The sequence below is a fragment of the Panthera leo genome, chromosome A1 (genome assembly GCF_018350215.1).
Source record: "Panthera leo isolate Ple1 chromosome A1, P.leo_Ple1_pat1.1, whole genome shotgun sequence".
Taxonomy (NCBI): Eukaryota; Metazoa; Chordata; class Mammalia; order Carnivora; family Felidae; genus Panthera; species Panthera leo.
The window spans coordinates 184,823,250-184,837,787 of NC_056679.1; the positions used below are offsets into that span (position 1 = coordinate 184,823,250).

The window sequence follows — 14,538 nt, forward strand, 5'->3', positions numbered from 1 at the left end:
CAGTAAAATCAGGTCACTGTTGTGACTGTGACAGGGAACAAAGCGCCTAAACCAAACACAAGTGAGTGTGGTCCTGACAAACCTGGAAAGGTTTTGTTTTATTATACAGTTCTTCATAAAGGAGATGCCACTTATTCATTTCCTCAGTTAATTCTGCCACTGTGTTTTCTTTTCCAGCTTTTCTGTAAGGGAAAAAAATGAAATTAAAAAACATAGTGTGCTAGAAGAAATAACTGAGGTTATGTGGCAGTCCAGTTCTAAACCTAGATTACCTTGCTTCTTCCTCTTCCAGTTGTTTCCTAAACTCTTCACCTTGTTGCTTGAGTTGGTTCCGCAAATCAGTTATTGTTTTAAGAGAAGAGACTGTGATTTCTTTAATTTCTGCTTCTTTAAGTGCTGATTTGGTCTGCAGATCTAGAAGCATCCTTGGGTTTGAGAGAGGAGAGTCCACTAAACATTTTATAGCCATTTAGTAACTTTCCCCCCTTTCTTTTACTGAAAAAACAAATGAAAAACACAACTCAAGGAACTCTTCAAGAATTGTACCCTCTTAACTGTGCAAATTCTTACTTTGTAATTGAAGATCACCCAAAGCTATAATTCCCTGGATCACTTCTTAGCTGGCTTTCAACATTAAATTGTCTTAACAGTTCTAAGGCTACAAGTATGGGCAGGTTTTATTTTTCCCACATACCTTGCATATTCTTGATTTGCCCTCTCAGTTGCCAATATCTGATGTTGAACGTCCTCTGCACTTTTCTCGGCACTGGCCACTTTTTCCTGAAGTGCTGAGTTCTTCAGCTTAAGATCTTCTATTTCATTAGCTGTTAATGCTTTATAACTAAGTAAAAAGAAAATTAAAACAATATAGTGTTCTGAGGTACTAAGGAGCTTATATGGCATATGCTGTTCATTCAGAAAAAAAAAAAAAAAACACAAGTGCCTACTATGTATATGAAGTATACTTAACATGAAAATTACTCCAAAATGAACAAATTTATGATCCCTGCAAATATGGTCACAGAGTTATGGTCTTATGGTAAGATATGGAAATTCCTCTCCAGGCCTTGGCAAAAAAATGGGAAATAATATGTATAATTAAATTTGTGGTATATGTTATGAAGAAAACTTTAGAAAACCTTAAACTGCAAATCGGGAACATACTTTCTTTGGTGATTCAGAAAAGGCCTTTCTAGGGAATTTATAGTTAAACTGATGTGATGGACAAAGAAAAGTTATCTAAGGATTTAAGGAAAAGTATTTCAGAAGGAAAAGATGCATATGTGTTCTGAGGCAGGTAGGACACTGCATTAAGACACGAGATTGGAGTCTACCGAATAAGGGCGGCCGGCGCAGATGCTAAAGCCATGGGCCAGTAATCACCGTGGTGCACATCAGTCCTGGTGAGTGAAAAGGAGGGTTAGATTAAGAACTTAGCAGTCGAGGGGCGCCTGGGTGGCTCAGTCGGTTAAGCGGCCGACTTCGGCTCAGGTCATGATCTTGCGGTCCGTGAGTTCGAGCCCCGCATCGGGCTCTGTGCTGACAGCTCAGAGCCTGGAGCCTGTTTCAGATTCTGTGTCTCCCTCTCTCTGACCCTCCCCCGTTCATGCTCTGTCTCTCTCTGTCTCAAAAATAAATAAAAATGTTAAAAAAAAAAAAAAAAGAACTTAGCAGTCGAAAGATGTGAAATCTCTTTTGAAGGCAAAATATGAATTTCACTAAACACACTGGATATTGGGAGAAAGGGAGAGAAAGTGATTAAAGATGACTCTAAGATTTACAGAAAGAGAAGATGGGAAGATTAAGATGCCACTGACTGAAATAAAAAAGAATGAGGGAGAGGTAGAAAGAGAGAGAAGGGAAATCACAAGTTGTTTTAGACAGGTTAATATTACACGGTAGTGAGATATCTGCTTGGAGACGTCAAGTAGGCAGCTGGATATATGGGTATAAAGCTCAAAGGAAAGACCTGGTTTGAAGAAATGAATTTTAATACTATTGGCATACTGATGGTGAGTGAAGTCACAGAGGCTAGAAACCTAAGGTACTATTTCTCAAAGTAGCAGGAAGGGAAATCCCTTCACAAGGTTGAAAACAGCACTAAAGCATAATATATGATATATATGTCATAATACATTATATCACTGGCTGTGGTATTTGGAATCTTGAGGTTCAGGGAATTCAGAGAATTTGGTAGCACAGTGTTTTGGGAGAAAGGGAAAATTTCTGGGTGATGGACTGGTCACTCTGGCTGACATGTTTCTAGAAGTGAGTGTGTGGATTTGTTTGAACAAGTCCTGGGCTTTCACAGTGATGGTAGGAGAAGAAGAGTCTCCTTGCGGCTGCACTTCTGTGAATAGTTCTCTCCCCTGAAAGGATTGTGGTAAAGAAATGAAAATAAACTGAAGCAATAAGTCCAAAGATAGAATTAGAAAATGTTAAATTTCCAAATGCCCATCTATTCAGATGGGTGGCTTTCTCAGTGTCCTTTTCTCCTGTGATTGTTTGCTCCCACCTCCTGCTTGCAATAGCAGTTTAATGAACAGTTTGAGAACAAATCATTAAGTACATATGCACGCATATACAACTGTGCTTTGAAGATAAAGCAAGTTTGAATTCATCAAAAAAGGACTAAAAATTTCTGTTTTCTGATAAGAGTCACTTCGTATTTTGTTTTCTATTAAAATGTATTTAGTTTCAAAAAAAAAAGATCATTGGGGAAAGAAAGTACCATTCAATGAATGGGCATTAAGCAATATGTTCTCCATATGGAAAAACAAAAATAAATTTGATCCCAGTTTTACTGCACTCAGAAATTCATTCTAGATGGAAAAATGAAGCTTAAAAAAATAAGTTAATACCTTTTGGGATAGAAAGTTTTTTTATAATTTTTTATATATAAGCTTTTTACAGAAAAGGGAAGGCGGATTATCTCCAGGAAAAAAGCCATTTTATACTAAGTACACTGGCAAAATTGAAGAAATCTAACAAGCTGTGGAGAGGAAGTAGATCAATGGTTACTCGTACAACGCTAGTGAGAGTGTAGAGTGTACAAATTGTTTTGTAAAGCAATTTGGCATTAAATTTTAAAGTTGAGCAGTCATAAATGTATGGTTTTAGAGTAATTCTTATTCAAGTATACTAGGAGACTACAAGAATATTAGTAAAAATACTATTAATAGTAACAAAAGAATCTACCAAACATTTAAAGAAGAGTTAATACCTACTCTTTTCAGTAATTAAACTTATAAGAGGACGAATAACTTCCAAATTCATTCTGTGAGGCCAGTATCACCCTGATACCAAAACCAGATAAAGACACCAAAAAAAACCCCAAAACAAAACAAAAAAACAAAGAGGGAGAAAGAAGGAGAGGGAGAGAGAAGAAGGGAGGGAACTACAGGCCAGTATCTCTTATAAATATGGATGCAAAAATCCTCCAAAAATTTTAGCAAACTGAATCCAACAATACATTAAAAAAGTCTTACACTACAATCAAGTAAGATTTATTCCCAGGATGCAAGGGTGGTTCAATATTCACAAAACAATCAGTGTGATACATCACATCAGTAAGAAAAAGGATGACAATCATATGATCATTTCAGTAGATGCAGAAAAAATATCTGGCAAAGTACAACATCCATTCATGATAAAAACCCTCTGCAAAATATGTCTAGAGGGAGCATACCTCAACATAATAAAGGCCATCTATGAAAAACCCACAGCTAACATCACATCATACTCAATAGTGAAAAACTGAGAGCTTTTCCCTTAAGGTCAGGAACAAGACAAGGATATTCACTCTCACCATTTTTATTTAACACAGGACTGGAAAAAGTCCTAGCTACAGCAATTGACAACAAAAAAGAAGTGAAAGGCATCCAAATTGCTTAAGGAGAAGTAAAACTCTATTTGCAGATGACATGACACTATATATAGAAAACTCTAAAGACTCCACCAACAAAACTAGTAGAATTGATAAATGAATAAATAAATTTTTAGTAAAGTTACAGGATACAAAGTCAACGTATAGAAATCTGTTGCATTCCTATATACTAATAATGAAGCAGCAAAAATTAAGAAAACTACCATTTACAACTGCACCCAAAACAATAAAATATCTAGGAATGAACTTAACCAAAGAGGTGAAAGACCTGTACTCTGAAAACTATAAAACACTGATGAAAGAAATTCAAGACAATGCGAAGAAATGGAAAGACATTTCATGCTCACAGTTTGGAAGAACAAATATTGTTAAAATGTCTATACTACCTGAAGCAATCTACAGATTTAAAGCAATCCCTATCAAAATACCAACAGCATTTTTCATAGAACTAGCACTAACAATCCTAAAATTTGTATGTAACCACAAAAGACCTCGAATAGCCAAAGCAATCTTGAAAAAGAAAAAAAAAACACTTGAGGTATCACAATTGCAGATTTCAAGTTATATCACAAAGTGCCAGTAATTAAAACAGTATATGGTATTGGCATAAAAATACAGGCACATAGATTAACGGAACAGAATAGAAAACCCAGAAATAAGCCCACAATTATATGGTCAATTAACCTTTGACAAGGGAAGAATGAATACACAATAGGAGAAAGACAATCTCTTCAACAAATGGTGTTGAGAAAACTGGATAGCTATATGAAAGAGAATGAAACTGGGCCACTTTCTTTCACCATACACAAAAATAAATTCAAAATGGATTAAAGACCTAAATGTGAGACCTGAAACAATAAAAATCCTTGAAGAGAGCACAGCATTAATCTCTGACATTGATTATAGCAACATTTTTCTAGGTATGTCTCCTGAGGCAAGGGAAATAAAAGCAAAAATAAATGATTGGGACTATGTAAGAATGAAAAGTTTTGGCACTTCGAGTGAAGGCAACAGTTAACAAAACTAAAAGGCAGCTTACTGAATGGTAGATGCTATTTGCAAATTACGTATCTGATGAAGGGTTAGTATCCAAAATATATAAAGGACTGATACAACTCAATATCCAAAAACCAAATAGTCTAATTAAAAAAATGAGCAGAAGACATGAACAGACATTTCCCCAAAGATATCCAGATGGCCAACAGATACATGCTCAACATCACTCATTATCAGAGAAACGCAAGTCAAAACTACAGTGAGGTATCACCTCACACTTGTCAGAATGGCTAATATAAAAATAACACAAGAAACAACAAGTATTGTGAGGATATGAGAAAAAAGAATCCTTTTGCACTGTTGGCGGAGTTTGCAAACTGGTGTAGCCACTGTGGAAAAAAGTATGGGGGTTCCTCAAAAAATTAAAAATAGAACTACCCCATGACCCAGTTCACACTACTGGGAATTTACCCCCAATATATAAAAATACTCATTCAAAGGGATACAAGCACCCCTATGTTTATTGTAGCTTTATTTACAACAGCCAAATTATGGAAGCAGGCTAACTGTCCACAGATGAATGAATACAGAAGATGTGGTGTGTATATATCTACACACACACACACACACACACACACACACACACACACACACACAGGAATATTATTCAGCCAGAAAAAAGAATGATATCTTGCTATTTGCAGCAACATGGATAGAACTAGAGTGTAATGCTAAGTGTAGTAGTCAAAAAATACTTGTACACGAATACTATACGATCTCACATGTGCAATTTAAGAAACAAACAAGCAAAAGTAAATAAATGAATAAATAAACAAGACAAAGCAAGAAACAGATTCTTAACTATAGAGAACAAACTGATGAGTTACTAGAGGGTAAGTTGGTGGGAGGGTATGGGGAAAATAGGGGATTGGGATTATAGAGTACACTTATGATGAAAGAAGCAACAAAAAAAGGAAAACAACTCGAAAGTCCAAAGTGAGAATGGGTAAATTGTGATATACTAATAAAATCGAACACGTTACAGCAGCCACTAGGAACAAACTATAACCTCAGTCAACAATGTGATTCAATTCTAGAAACCTACATATTGCAGAATAAAAAAGACAAGTCCCAGGAAATGACATACACCATGACGTAATTTTTTGGCCAAGTTCAAGTTCAGCACAAAAGTAGTATTACATAAAATATTATTTGTATGGATATACATGTTGTAAAATTATATATAGAAAAAAGTGAGGCAATTATAAATGGAGGCTCTGAGATGGTGTTTCCGTTGGTGGAAAGCATGCAGATGGTGGAGGAACTCCTACATAGATACCGAGTTGTTGAATCTTTTGGCTTACTGGTTTGGTTGTCTTTTATGGGCTCATACATGTTGATTTTATCTTTATGCTTTATAATTTATGTAACTGTTGTTTATATTTTGTATTTCTTAAATATATTAAGATAGACACAAGAAAAAGAGACCTTCTGAAATGGTCTAAAGTAATATAACAAAAATGTTCATATTAATACTCTCTTGGTGTGAGATGCATATACATTTCTTAAACTCTCCTCTGCAATGTATAGTTCCCCCACAAATAAACTTTTTTTAAAGGGAAAATAATAAGTAGATGATATAGGAAGTGAGGAAGTGGATACAGTAGGTATAGAGAATCTTCTATTTATTTATTATTTTTTTTAAATTATTATTATTATTTTTAATGTTTATTTTTGACACAGAGAGAGACAGAGCATGAATGAGGGAGGGCCAGAGAGAGAGGGAGACACAGAATCTGAAGCAGGCTCCAGGCTCTGAGCTGTCAGCACAGAGCCCGACGCGGGGCTCGAACTCACGGACTGTGAGATTATGACCTGAGCCGAAGTTGGCCACTTAACCGACTGAACCACCCAGCGCCCTGAGAATCTTCTATTTAGATGAGCTATAAAGATGAGTAGAATTTTGGATTAAAAAAGGGTGTTGGGAGTGAGAGGTATTGCTGGATAGTGCAGGAGGAAGTTGGGGGGAGCTGTCAAAGGAGTTAATAAAATTTATATATTTTACTTAATTATATTTTTTTAAGTTTTTTTTTCTAAATTTATTTTTATATTTTGAGAGAAAAAGATAAAGAGAGAGTGTGCATGTGTATGCAAGTGAGGGAGGGGCAGAGGGAGAGGGAGGGAGACAATTCCAAGCAGGCTCCATCCTCCACGCTAAGCACGGAGCCCCATACAGGGCTTAATCTCAAGACCATGGGGTGATGACCTAAGCCAAAATTGAGTCGGATGCTTAACTGACTGAGCCACCCAGGCACTTTGAATTTATGTATTTCAAAGATAAGTGAACATTAACATGTTTTAATACAGATAGGAAAAAATCCAGTAGAAAGGCTGTAAAGGATAAGTGAAATATAAAGTCACTTCTCCTGTAACAGGTGGGAAGATAGGATGAGCATAAAGGCAGGTGTGTTTACACGCAGGGTAATGAGATAAAAGCTTTAGAATTCTTCATGAGGAAAATAATGGTGTCAGGAGAGTAAGACAGAAGGGCCAAAGGATTGAGAGTTCATGAAACTTGAAGTGGATGGCAGGAAAGGAAATTCCTATACATAAGATTACCAGGTAACCCTGAATGCCCATTTATGGTTGGTCATTATGGAATCTACAGTAATACCAACTATCTGTGTGATTGTTTTTTCAGATTTTTCTAGATAAGCACCCCTCCCTACTCATATCATATTTGAGAGTGTAGGCTCCCAATAAAAATACCTTTCAAATTGAGCAGTAACATCTCCAAGGTTTTGCACTGTACTCTGATACCTTTCCTGTAAAAGCAGGGTGGCTTGAGCGTGAGCAGCATTACTTTTCTCTAGTTCAGCTTCTTTCCTAAGGAACAATTAAAAGATAAAAGGCTAATTACAAATTATATTCTATGAAAGCGGATAGTATTTACCTTTGGCACTGTGAATCATGTGTCCAATGTCTGTATCTGCATAAACTACTGGACTGTTCAGATCTAACTTTATGACCTGCTTCTAATAGCATGTTTATTTATGTACTAACTTCTCTTCTGGCTTCATCTTATCCTTCCTGCCCTTATTTTACTTTCATTTTCATCCTAATTTACTCATTTCTAAATTTATCTTTTGACACTATATGCACGTATGTAGGTAGTTTAAACATTTTTTTTTTAGAAGAAGGTAGGGTAAAAAGACTCTAAAACACAATCTTAATGGCAGCAGCCAAATTACCAGCTAAAAAGCTGGCTCACTGAATAAAGTGTCTCTGCATTTAAGAAACACTCTTTAACTACACTTGGTATTTCTTTGAAAAAAGAGTTGATAGCACTATGTAGATTTAAATTAAAAAAAATTTCTTTTAATGTTTATTTATTTTTGAGCGAGAGAGATAGAGTGCGAGCAGGGGAGGGTCAGAGAGAGAGGGAGACACAGAATTTGAAGCAGGCTCAAGGCTCTGAACCATCAACACAGAGCCTGATGTGGGACTCAAACCCATGAACCGTGAGATCATGACCTGAGCCGAAGTTGGACTCTTAACTGACTAAGCCACGCAAGTGCCCTTAGGACTATGTAGATTTATTTTGATTATTTCAGTAATCCATATATGAAATTGTTATTAAAAAATATTCAATAACTTATTTGGTGGATTACTTACATAGACAAAATAGCTTTTAAGTCATCTTTATTCATATATATTACAAACCTCAGAAAGTTTTTGAAATATTAACATTACATATTACCAAAATAGTGAGAAAAATTTTGAGATATGCACATGAGCTTGTAAGAGACCTTTTAAAGAACATATAGAACTAAGAACTATAAATAAGAAGCTTTATTTGCTTATAGGCTAAGTTGGACACAGATAAAATAAATGGAACTAATCAAATTCCTTCTGTAATGAGCATGGGATTAAAAAATACACACACCAACAGCTCAAAGCAATCACATAGTACTAAAGGCTTTATAATAAAAATATTCTCTTCCCTGCCCCACAGAGAAATCATTTCCAATTTTCTTATTTTTTCCCTTATGCCTAAGATTTCAGGTTGGAAGGGACCTTAGAGATCGCGTTATTAAAATCCCTTTATTTTATATCTGATGAAATAGTAAATTAAAGAAATTAGAATTGTCTTGCTTACAATCACACAGCTGGTTAACAGATCCAGCAATAAAATCCTTATCTCCTGACCTTTGCACTGAATTCCTTGAGTTGAATAAATGATTGTCTCAACTTTCTTTCCTCCCTGAAACTGATGTCATCTACTCAGTTTCTTAAAGTGCCTGCTCCCTGAGAATGGTTCCAGTATAGAACAATTCCCTAAGAATACTCTGGTACTTCTCCCGGCAAAAGCAGGCATATAAAAAACATTTGTGTCCTTTTTATCACTTACCACCACAAGAAAACAAGAAAAAAAAAAAAGGATTTTAACAAAAGTATCCAACAGGAGACAGATACACAGTTGTGAGATATACTACAGTCCTGTAGACTCATGTACAGTTCTTGGTTCCTTGCTAGAAATATTTTTAGTAATGAAATCTTAAGGAGTCAAATAATGTTAATTATTGTAGATACAGTTTGAACTCAAGAATCCACTTGGTATTTTAACCTAAATAAATGTAGTGGAGAAGGATGCACAATGTGATGAAAGTAATACGGAAATAGCAATAAAAGAAAAGCCTGAGGGGCACCTGGCTGGCTTACTTGGTACAGCGTGCAACTCTTGATGTTGGGGTGGTGAGTTCAAGCCCCATGTTGGGCATAGAGCTTACTTTAAAATAAAAAGAAAGAAAGGAAGGAAGGAAGGAAGGAAGGAAGAAAGAAAGAAAGAAAGAAAGAAAGAAAGAAAGAAAGAAAAAAAAGCCCAAGATCTCTTAAATTTCTTATTTTTGAATGTTGCCCAGGTTCGGTTGTTTTTTTTTTCTCATTTTGTTTTCATTGCTACTTCTGAGTATTTGTGCTCCCTTAGAAAAGGTAATTAAAGGTATAACTTATGCTTATGCTATGTAAACTGATGTACACACAGGGAAAAAATGGAAATGTTTCTTATTAAAGGGTGAGATTCTTAGCCTTTTTTCTAAATCTGTTATTGCTATAATGCTGATGTCCAACAATTTTAGACAACGTAACAGCAGTAAAGAAACCCCAAATTTTGAGTTTGTTTATTAACAGCCTTTTAAATTAAACCTCTTGCCTAAAAAAAAAAAAAAGAAAGGGCAGGGGCGCCTGGGTAGCTCAGTTGGTTAAGCATCCGACTTCAGCTCAGGTCACGATCTCATGGTTTGTGTGTTCGAACCCCGTCGGGCTCCATGCTAACAGCTCAGAGCCTGAGCCTGCTTCGGGTTCTGTGTTTCCCTCTCTCTTTGCCCCTCCCCAACTCATGCTGTTTTTCTCTCTCAAAAGTAAGTGAACATTTAAAAAAAAAAAAAAAAAAAAAAAAAAAAGAAAGGGCACAGCTTCTGATTTTGGCTGTCATACTTGTTTGTATGCATATTCTTTGGGTATACTTTTTTTGAGTTTTATTTATTTATATTTAGAGAGGTGAGGGGAGGGACAGAGAGAATCCCAAGGAGACTCTGTGATGTCAGTGCAGAGTTCGATGCCAGGCTCAATCTCACAAACCATGAGATTGCGACGTGAGCTGGAATCAAGAGTCAGATGCTTAACCAACTGAGTCACCCAGGTGCCCCTCTATAGGTATACTTTACCTCTCTGTGTCTACTCCTTACTTGTAAAAGAATTCCAACCTTGACTGAAGTGACATTGCTAAGAGAATGTACTGGAAAGCACATTTTAACATCTGAAGTCATATGAGACATGAGATCTTATTGATACCAACCCTTTCAGCTTTTCTTCTAGGAGTTTCAGTTCCTCAGCTCTAGATTTTGTTTCCTCTTCTAATTGTGTAATCAGCCTTTCAGCTTGTTCCTCCTTTTGCTGTAATTTATCTAGTTCTTCCAGTGTTTGCTTTAATTCTTCCTCAAAGAGATCTCTTTCTTTCATCATTTCCTCTTGAAAAGAACCTAGCTTCTGTTGAAGACTGGAGGACAACTCCTACATCCAAATAGAAACCACCAAAATAATATGAAATGGCATCAAGAGATTTTTACTAATGACAAAAAAAAAGAAGTACAGAAAGTAAAGTATGAATACTAAATTCAAGAGCCTCAAAAAAAAAAAACCTTTGAAAAATACGGATATCACCTGCATCTTGTCATTGATTATATTCTGCACCTTGTTAACAATGTGGTAAATGTTTTTTCAGTTTTACTATGCAACACACACTCACACACTTCTTATAAAACTAAAATTATATTCTACAACTGACTTTTAGCATATTTTTCTCAGAGGATACCACAGAAAAAGTGTACTATGATTTTGACAGTACGTAAATATATTTTAAAGTTATATAATATACAGGGGCACCTGGGTGGTTCAGTCTGTTAAATGTCCAGCTCAGGTCATGACCTCATAGTTTGTGAGTTCAAGCCCCACAATGGGCTCTGTGCTGACAGCACAGAGCCTGTTTGGGATTCTCTCTCTCCTCCGCCCTCTGTCTCAAAATAAACATTTAAAAAATAAAGTTATACAATGCACAAATATATCAATACTGGGAAAAAGTTCTAACATTAAAATAAAGTGAAGACACAAATAAATGGAGAGATTCTGTGCTCATGAATTGAAAAAATTAATATTGCTAAAATACCCATGCAACCACAGCGATCTATAGATTCAGTGCAATCCCTATCAAAATGGGAATTTTCACAGATCTAGAACAATGGAATAAGATAAAATTCGTATGGAAGCACAAAAGACCCTGAATAGCCAAAGTGCTCTTGAGAAAGAAGAACAAAGTTGGAGGTATCATACTCCCTGATTTCAAACTATGTTACTCAAAATAGTATGGTGATGGCATACTAACAGACACATTGATCACTAGAACAGAATAGAGCATAGAAACAAGCCCACACATACTAATTTATGATAAAGGAGTCAAAAATATACAAAGGGGAAAGAACAGTTTCTTCAATGAATGGTACTGGTAAAACTGGAAAACCACAAACAAAAGAATGAAAGTGCACTACTACCTTAATACCATTCACAAAAATTAAATAAAAATGTATTAAATGTAAGACCTGAAACCATAAAACTCCTAGAAGAAAACATAGGCAGTACGGTTATTGACATTGTTCTTGGTGATGATCTTTTGGACAGAACACCAAAGCAAAGGAAACAAAAGCAAAAATAAACAAGTGGGACTACATCAAACTAAAAAGTTTCTGGGGGCGCCTGGGTGGCTGAGTCAGTTAAAGCATCCGACTTCTGCTCAGGTCATGATCTCACAGCTCGTGAGTTCGAGCCCCTTGTTGGGCTCTGTGCTGATAACTCAGAGCCTAGAGCCTGCTTTGGATTCTGTGTCTCCCTCTCCTCTTTCTGCCTCTCCCCAGTTCACTCTGTCTCTCCCAAAAATAAATAAGTGTTAAAAAAAAAAAAAAAAAGCTTCTGCACAGGAAAAGAAACCATCAAGAAAATGAAAACGTAACTTACTTACATGGGAGAAAGTATTTGCAAATCATATATCAGATAGGGCAGACAGGGGTTATAACCAAAATATATAAAGAACTCTTACAATTCAAAAGCAAAAAACCCAACTCTAATTAAAAACTGGGTAGCAGATCTAAAGAGGCATTTCTCCAAACATCTAGATAGCCAACAGGTATGTGAAAAGATGCTCAACATCACTAATCAACAGGGAAATGTAAATCAAAACCATAATGAGATTCACCTCATACCAGAATGGCTATTATCAATAAGACAAGAAATATGGGTGCCTGGCTGGCTCAGTCAGTGGAGCATGTAACTCTTGATCTTGGGGTCTGAGTTCGAGCCCCATGTTGGGCACAGAGATTACTTGAAAAAAAAAAAAAGACAATAGTAAGAGTTGGCAAGGATGTGGAGAAAAGGGAACGCTTGTGCACTGTTGCTGGGAATGTCAATTGGTGCAGTCACTATGGAAAAGAGCATGAATGGTCCTCAAAAAATTAAATACAGGGGCGCCTGGGTGGCGCAGTCGGTTAAGCCTCCGACTTCAGCCAGGTCACGATCTCGCGGTCCGTGAGTTCGAGCCCCGCGTCAGGCTCTGGGCTGACGGCTCGGAGCCTGGAGCCTGTTTCCGATTCTGTGTCTCCCTCTCTCTCTGCCCCTCCCCCGTTCATGCTCTGTGTCTCTCTCTGTCCCCCCCCAAAAAAAAATAAATAAAAAAAAAAAACGTTGAAAAAAAAAATTAAAAAAAAAAAAAAATTAAATACAGAATTGCCATACAATCTAGTAATTCCAGTTCTAAGTATTTATTTGAAAAAAATGAAAATACACACTTGAAAAGATTATGCACCCAATGTTCATATCAGCATTATTTACAATAGTCAAGATATGGAAAAAACTTAAATGTCTACTGATGGATGGATGAATAAAGAAAATGTGGTATATATACACACAAATTGATTATTCTTCAGCTATAAAAAAGAAAATCTTGTTATTTGTGATGCTGTGGATGGACTCTGAGGGTATTATATTAAGTGGAATAAATCAGACAAAGAAAGAACAATATTATATGATCTTATTTATATGTGGAATCTGGAAACAAACAAAAACCCAGCCATAGAGAACAGACCGATGGTTGCCAGAAGTGGGGGTGGGTAAAATGGGTGAAAGAGTCAAAAGGTACAAAGTTCCAGTTAAAAAATACTTCAGTCATGGAGTGTTATAGCATGGTGACTATAGTTAACAGTCCTGTATTGCACTTTGGAAGTTGCTGAGACAGTCTTAAACACTCCTCAGAAGAAAAAAAATTTATAGTTCTATATAGTGATAGATGCTAACTAGACTTATTGTGGTAGTAAGTTTGCAACATATACAAATGTTAGATTGTTATGTCATATACCTGAAACTTACATAATGTTGTAAGTCAGTTATACCTCAATAAAAAAGCAAAAGCAAAACCCAGTGTAGATGTGCCCAGGAACACTCTATGAAAGAAAACAGGGCCCTTTGCCTTTAAAAAGAACGGTCAACATATGGGGCGCCTGGATGGCTCAGTCTATTAAGTGTCTGGCTTTGGCTCAGGTCATGATCTCCAGATTTGTGAGTTCAAGCCCCGCATTGGGCTCTGTCTTGACAGCCCAGAGCCAGGAGCCTGCTTCAGATTGTGTCTCCCTCTCCCTCTCTCTCTCTCTCTCAAAAATAAACATTAAAAAAAATTTAAAAAGAATGGTCAATGTAAATAAGCATTCTCTCCATCCTGTACACTCCTAACAATGCATTTAGGAGACACATCTCTTAAATACTAAGATACAAGAAAACATTTGAAAGGTCTGCCAACAGTAACTGCAGTTGTGGGACTGGATGGGACAAAAAATAACAAAAAACAAAAAACAAATGAAGTGGAAAAATGCTTCTGACTATACCACACCCCAATCCTAGTTTCCTCATTGTAGAGATAACCACTAGTTTTGGTATATATGCCTTCTAGTCTTTTTTACACATTTATACACTTAAAAAATACATACATATAAATGATATATACTACGTATGTAACGAACATTTAAAAAAATCCTAAAAATAGTTGAGATCTTCAAGCC

The 14,538-nt window shown here is 36.2% G+C and overlaps 1 protein-coding gene across 2 annotated transcripts in view; it reads right to left on the reverse strand.

Annotated features, from left to right (window-relative positions):
- The window catches only part of HMMR (hyaluronan mediated motility receptor), a 39,947-nt gene that overhangs the window by 7,946 nt on the left and 17,463 nt on the right, over positions 1 to 14,538 (reverse strand). For both annotated transcript variants that reach the window (XM_042947437.1, XM_042947428.1), the window contains exons 11-15: positions 10,740 to 10,954; positions 7,652 to 7,768; positions 695 to 841; positions 273 to 425; positions 83 to 182 (exon numbers count right to left, since the gene is read on the reverse strand). In XM_042947437.1, coding sequence (XP_042803371.1) covers positions 83 to 182; positions 273 to 425; positions 695 to 841; positions 7,652 to 7,768; positions 10,740 to 10,954 — 732 coding nt within the window. The remainder of the gene's footprint in view (positions 1 to 82; positions 183 to 272; positions 426 to 694; positions 842 to 7,651; positions 7,769 to 10,739; positions 10,955 to 14,538) is intronic.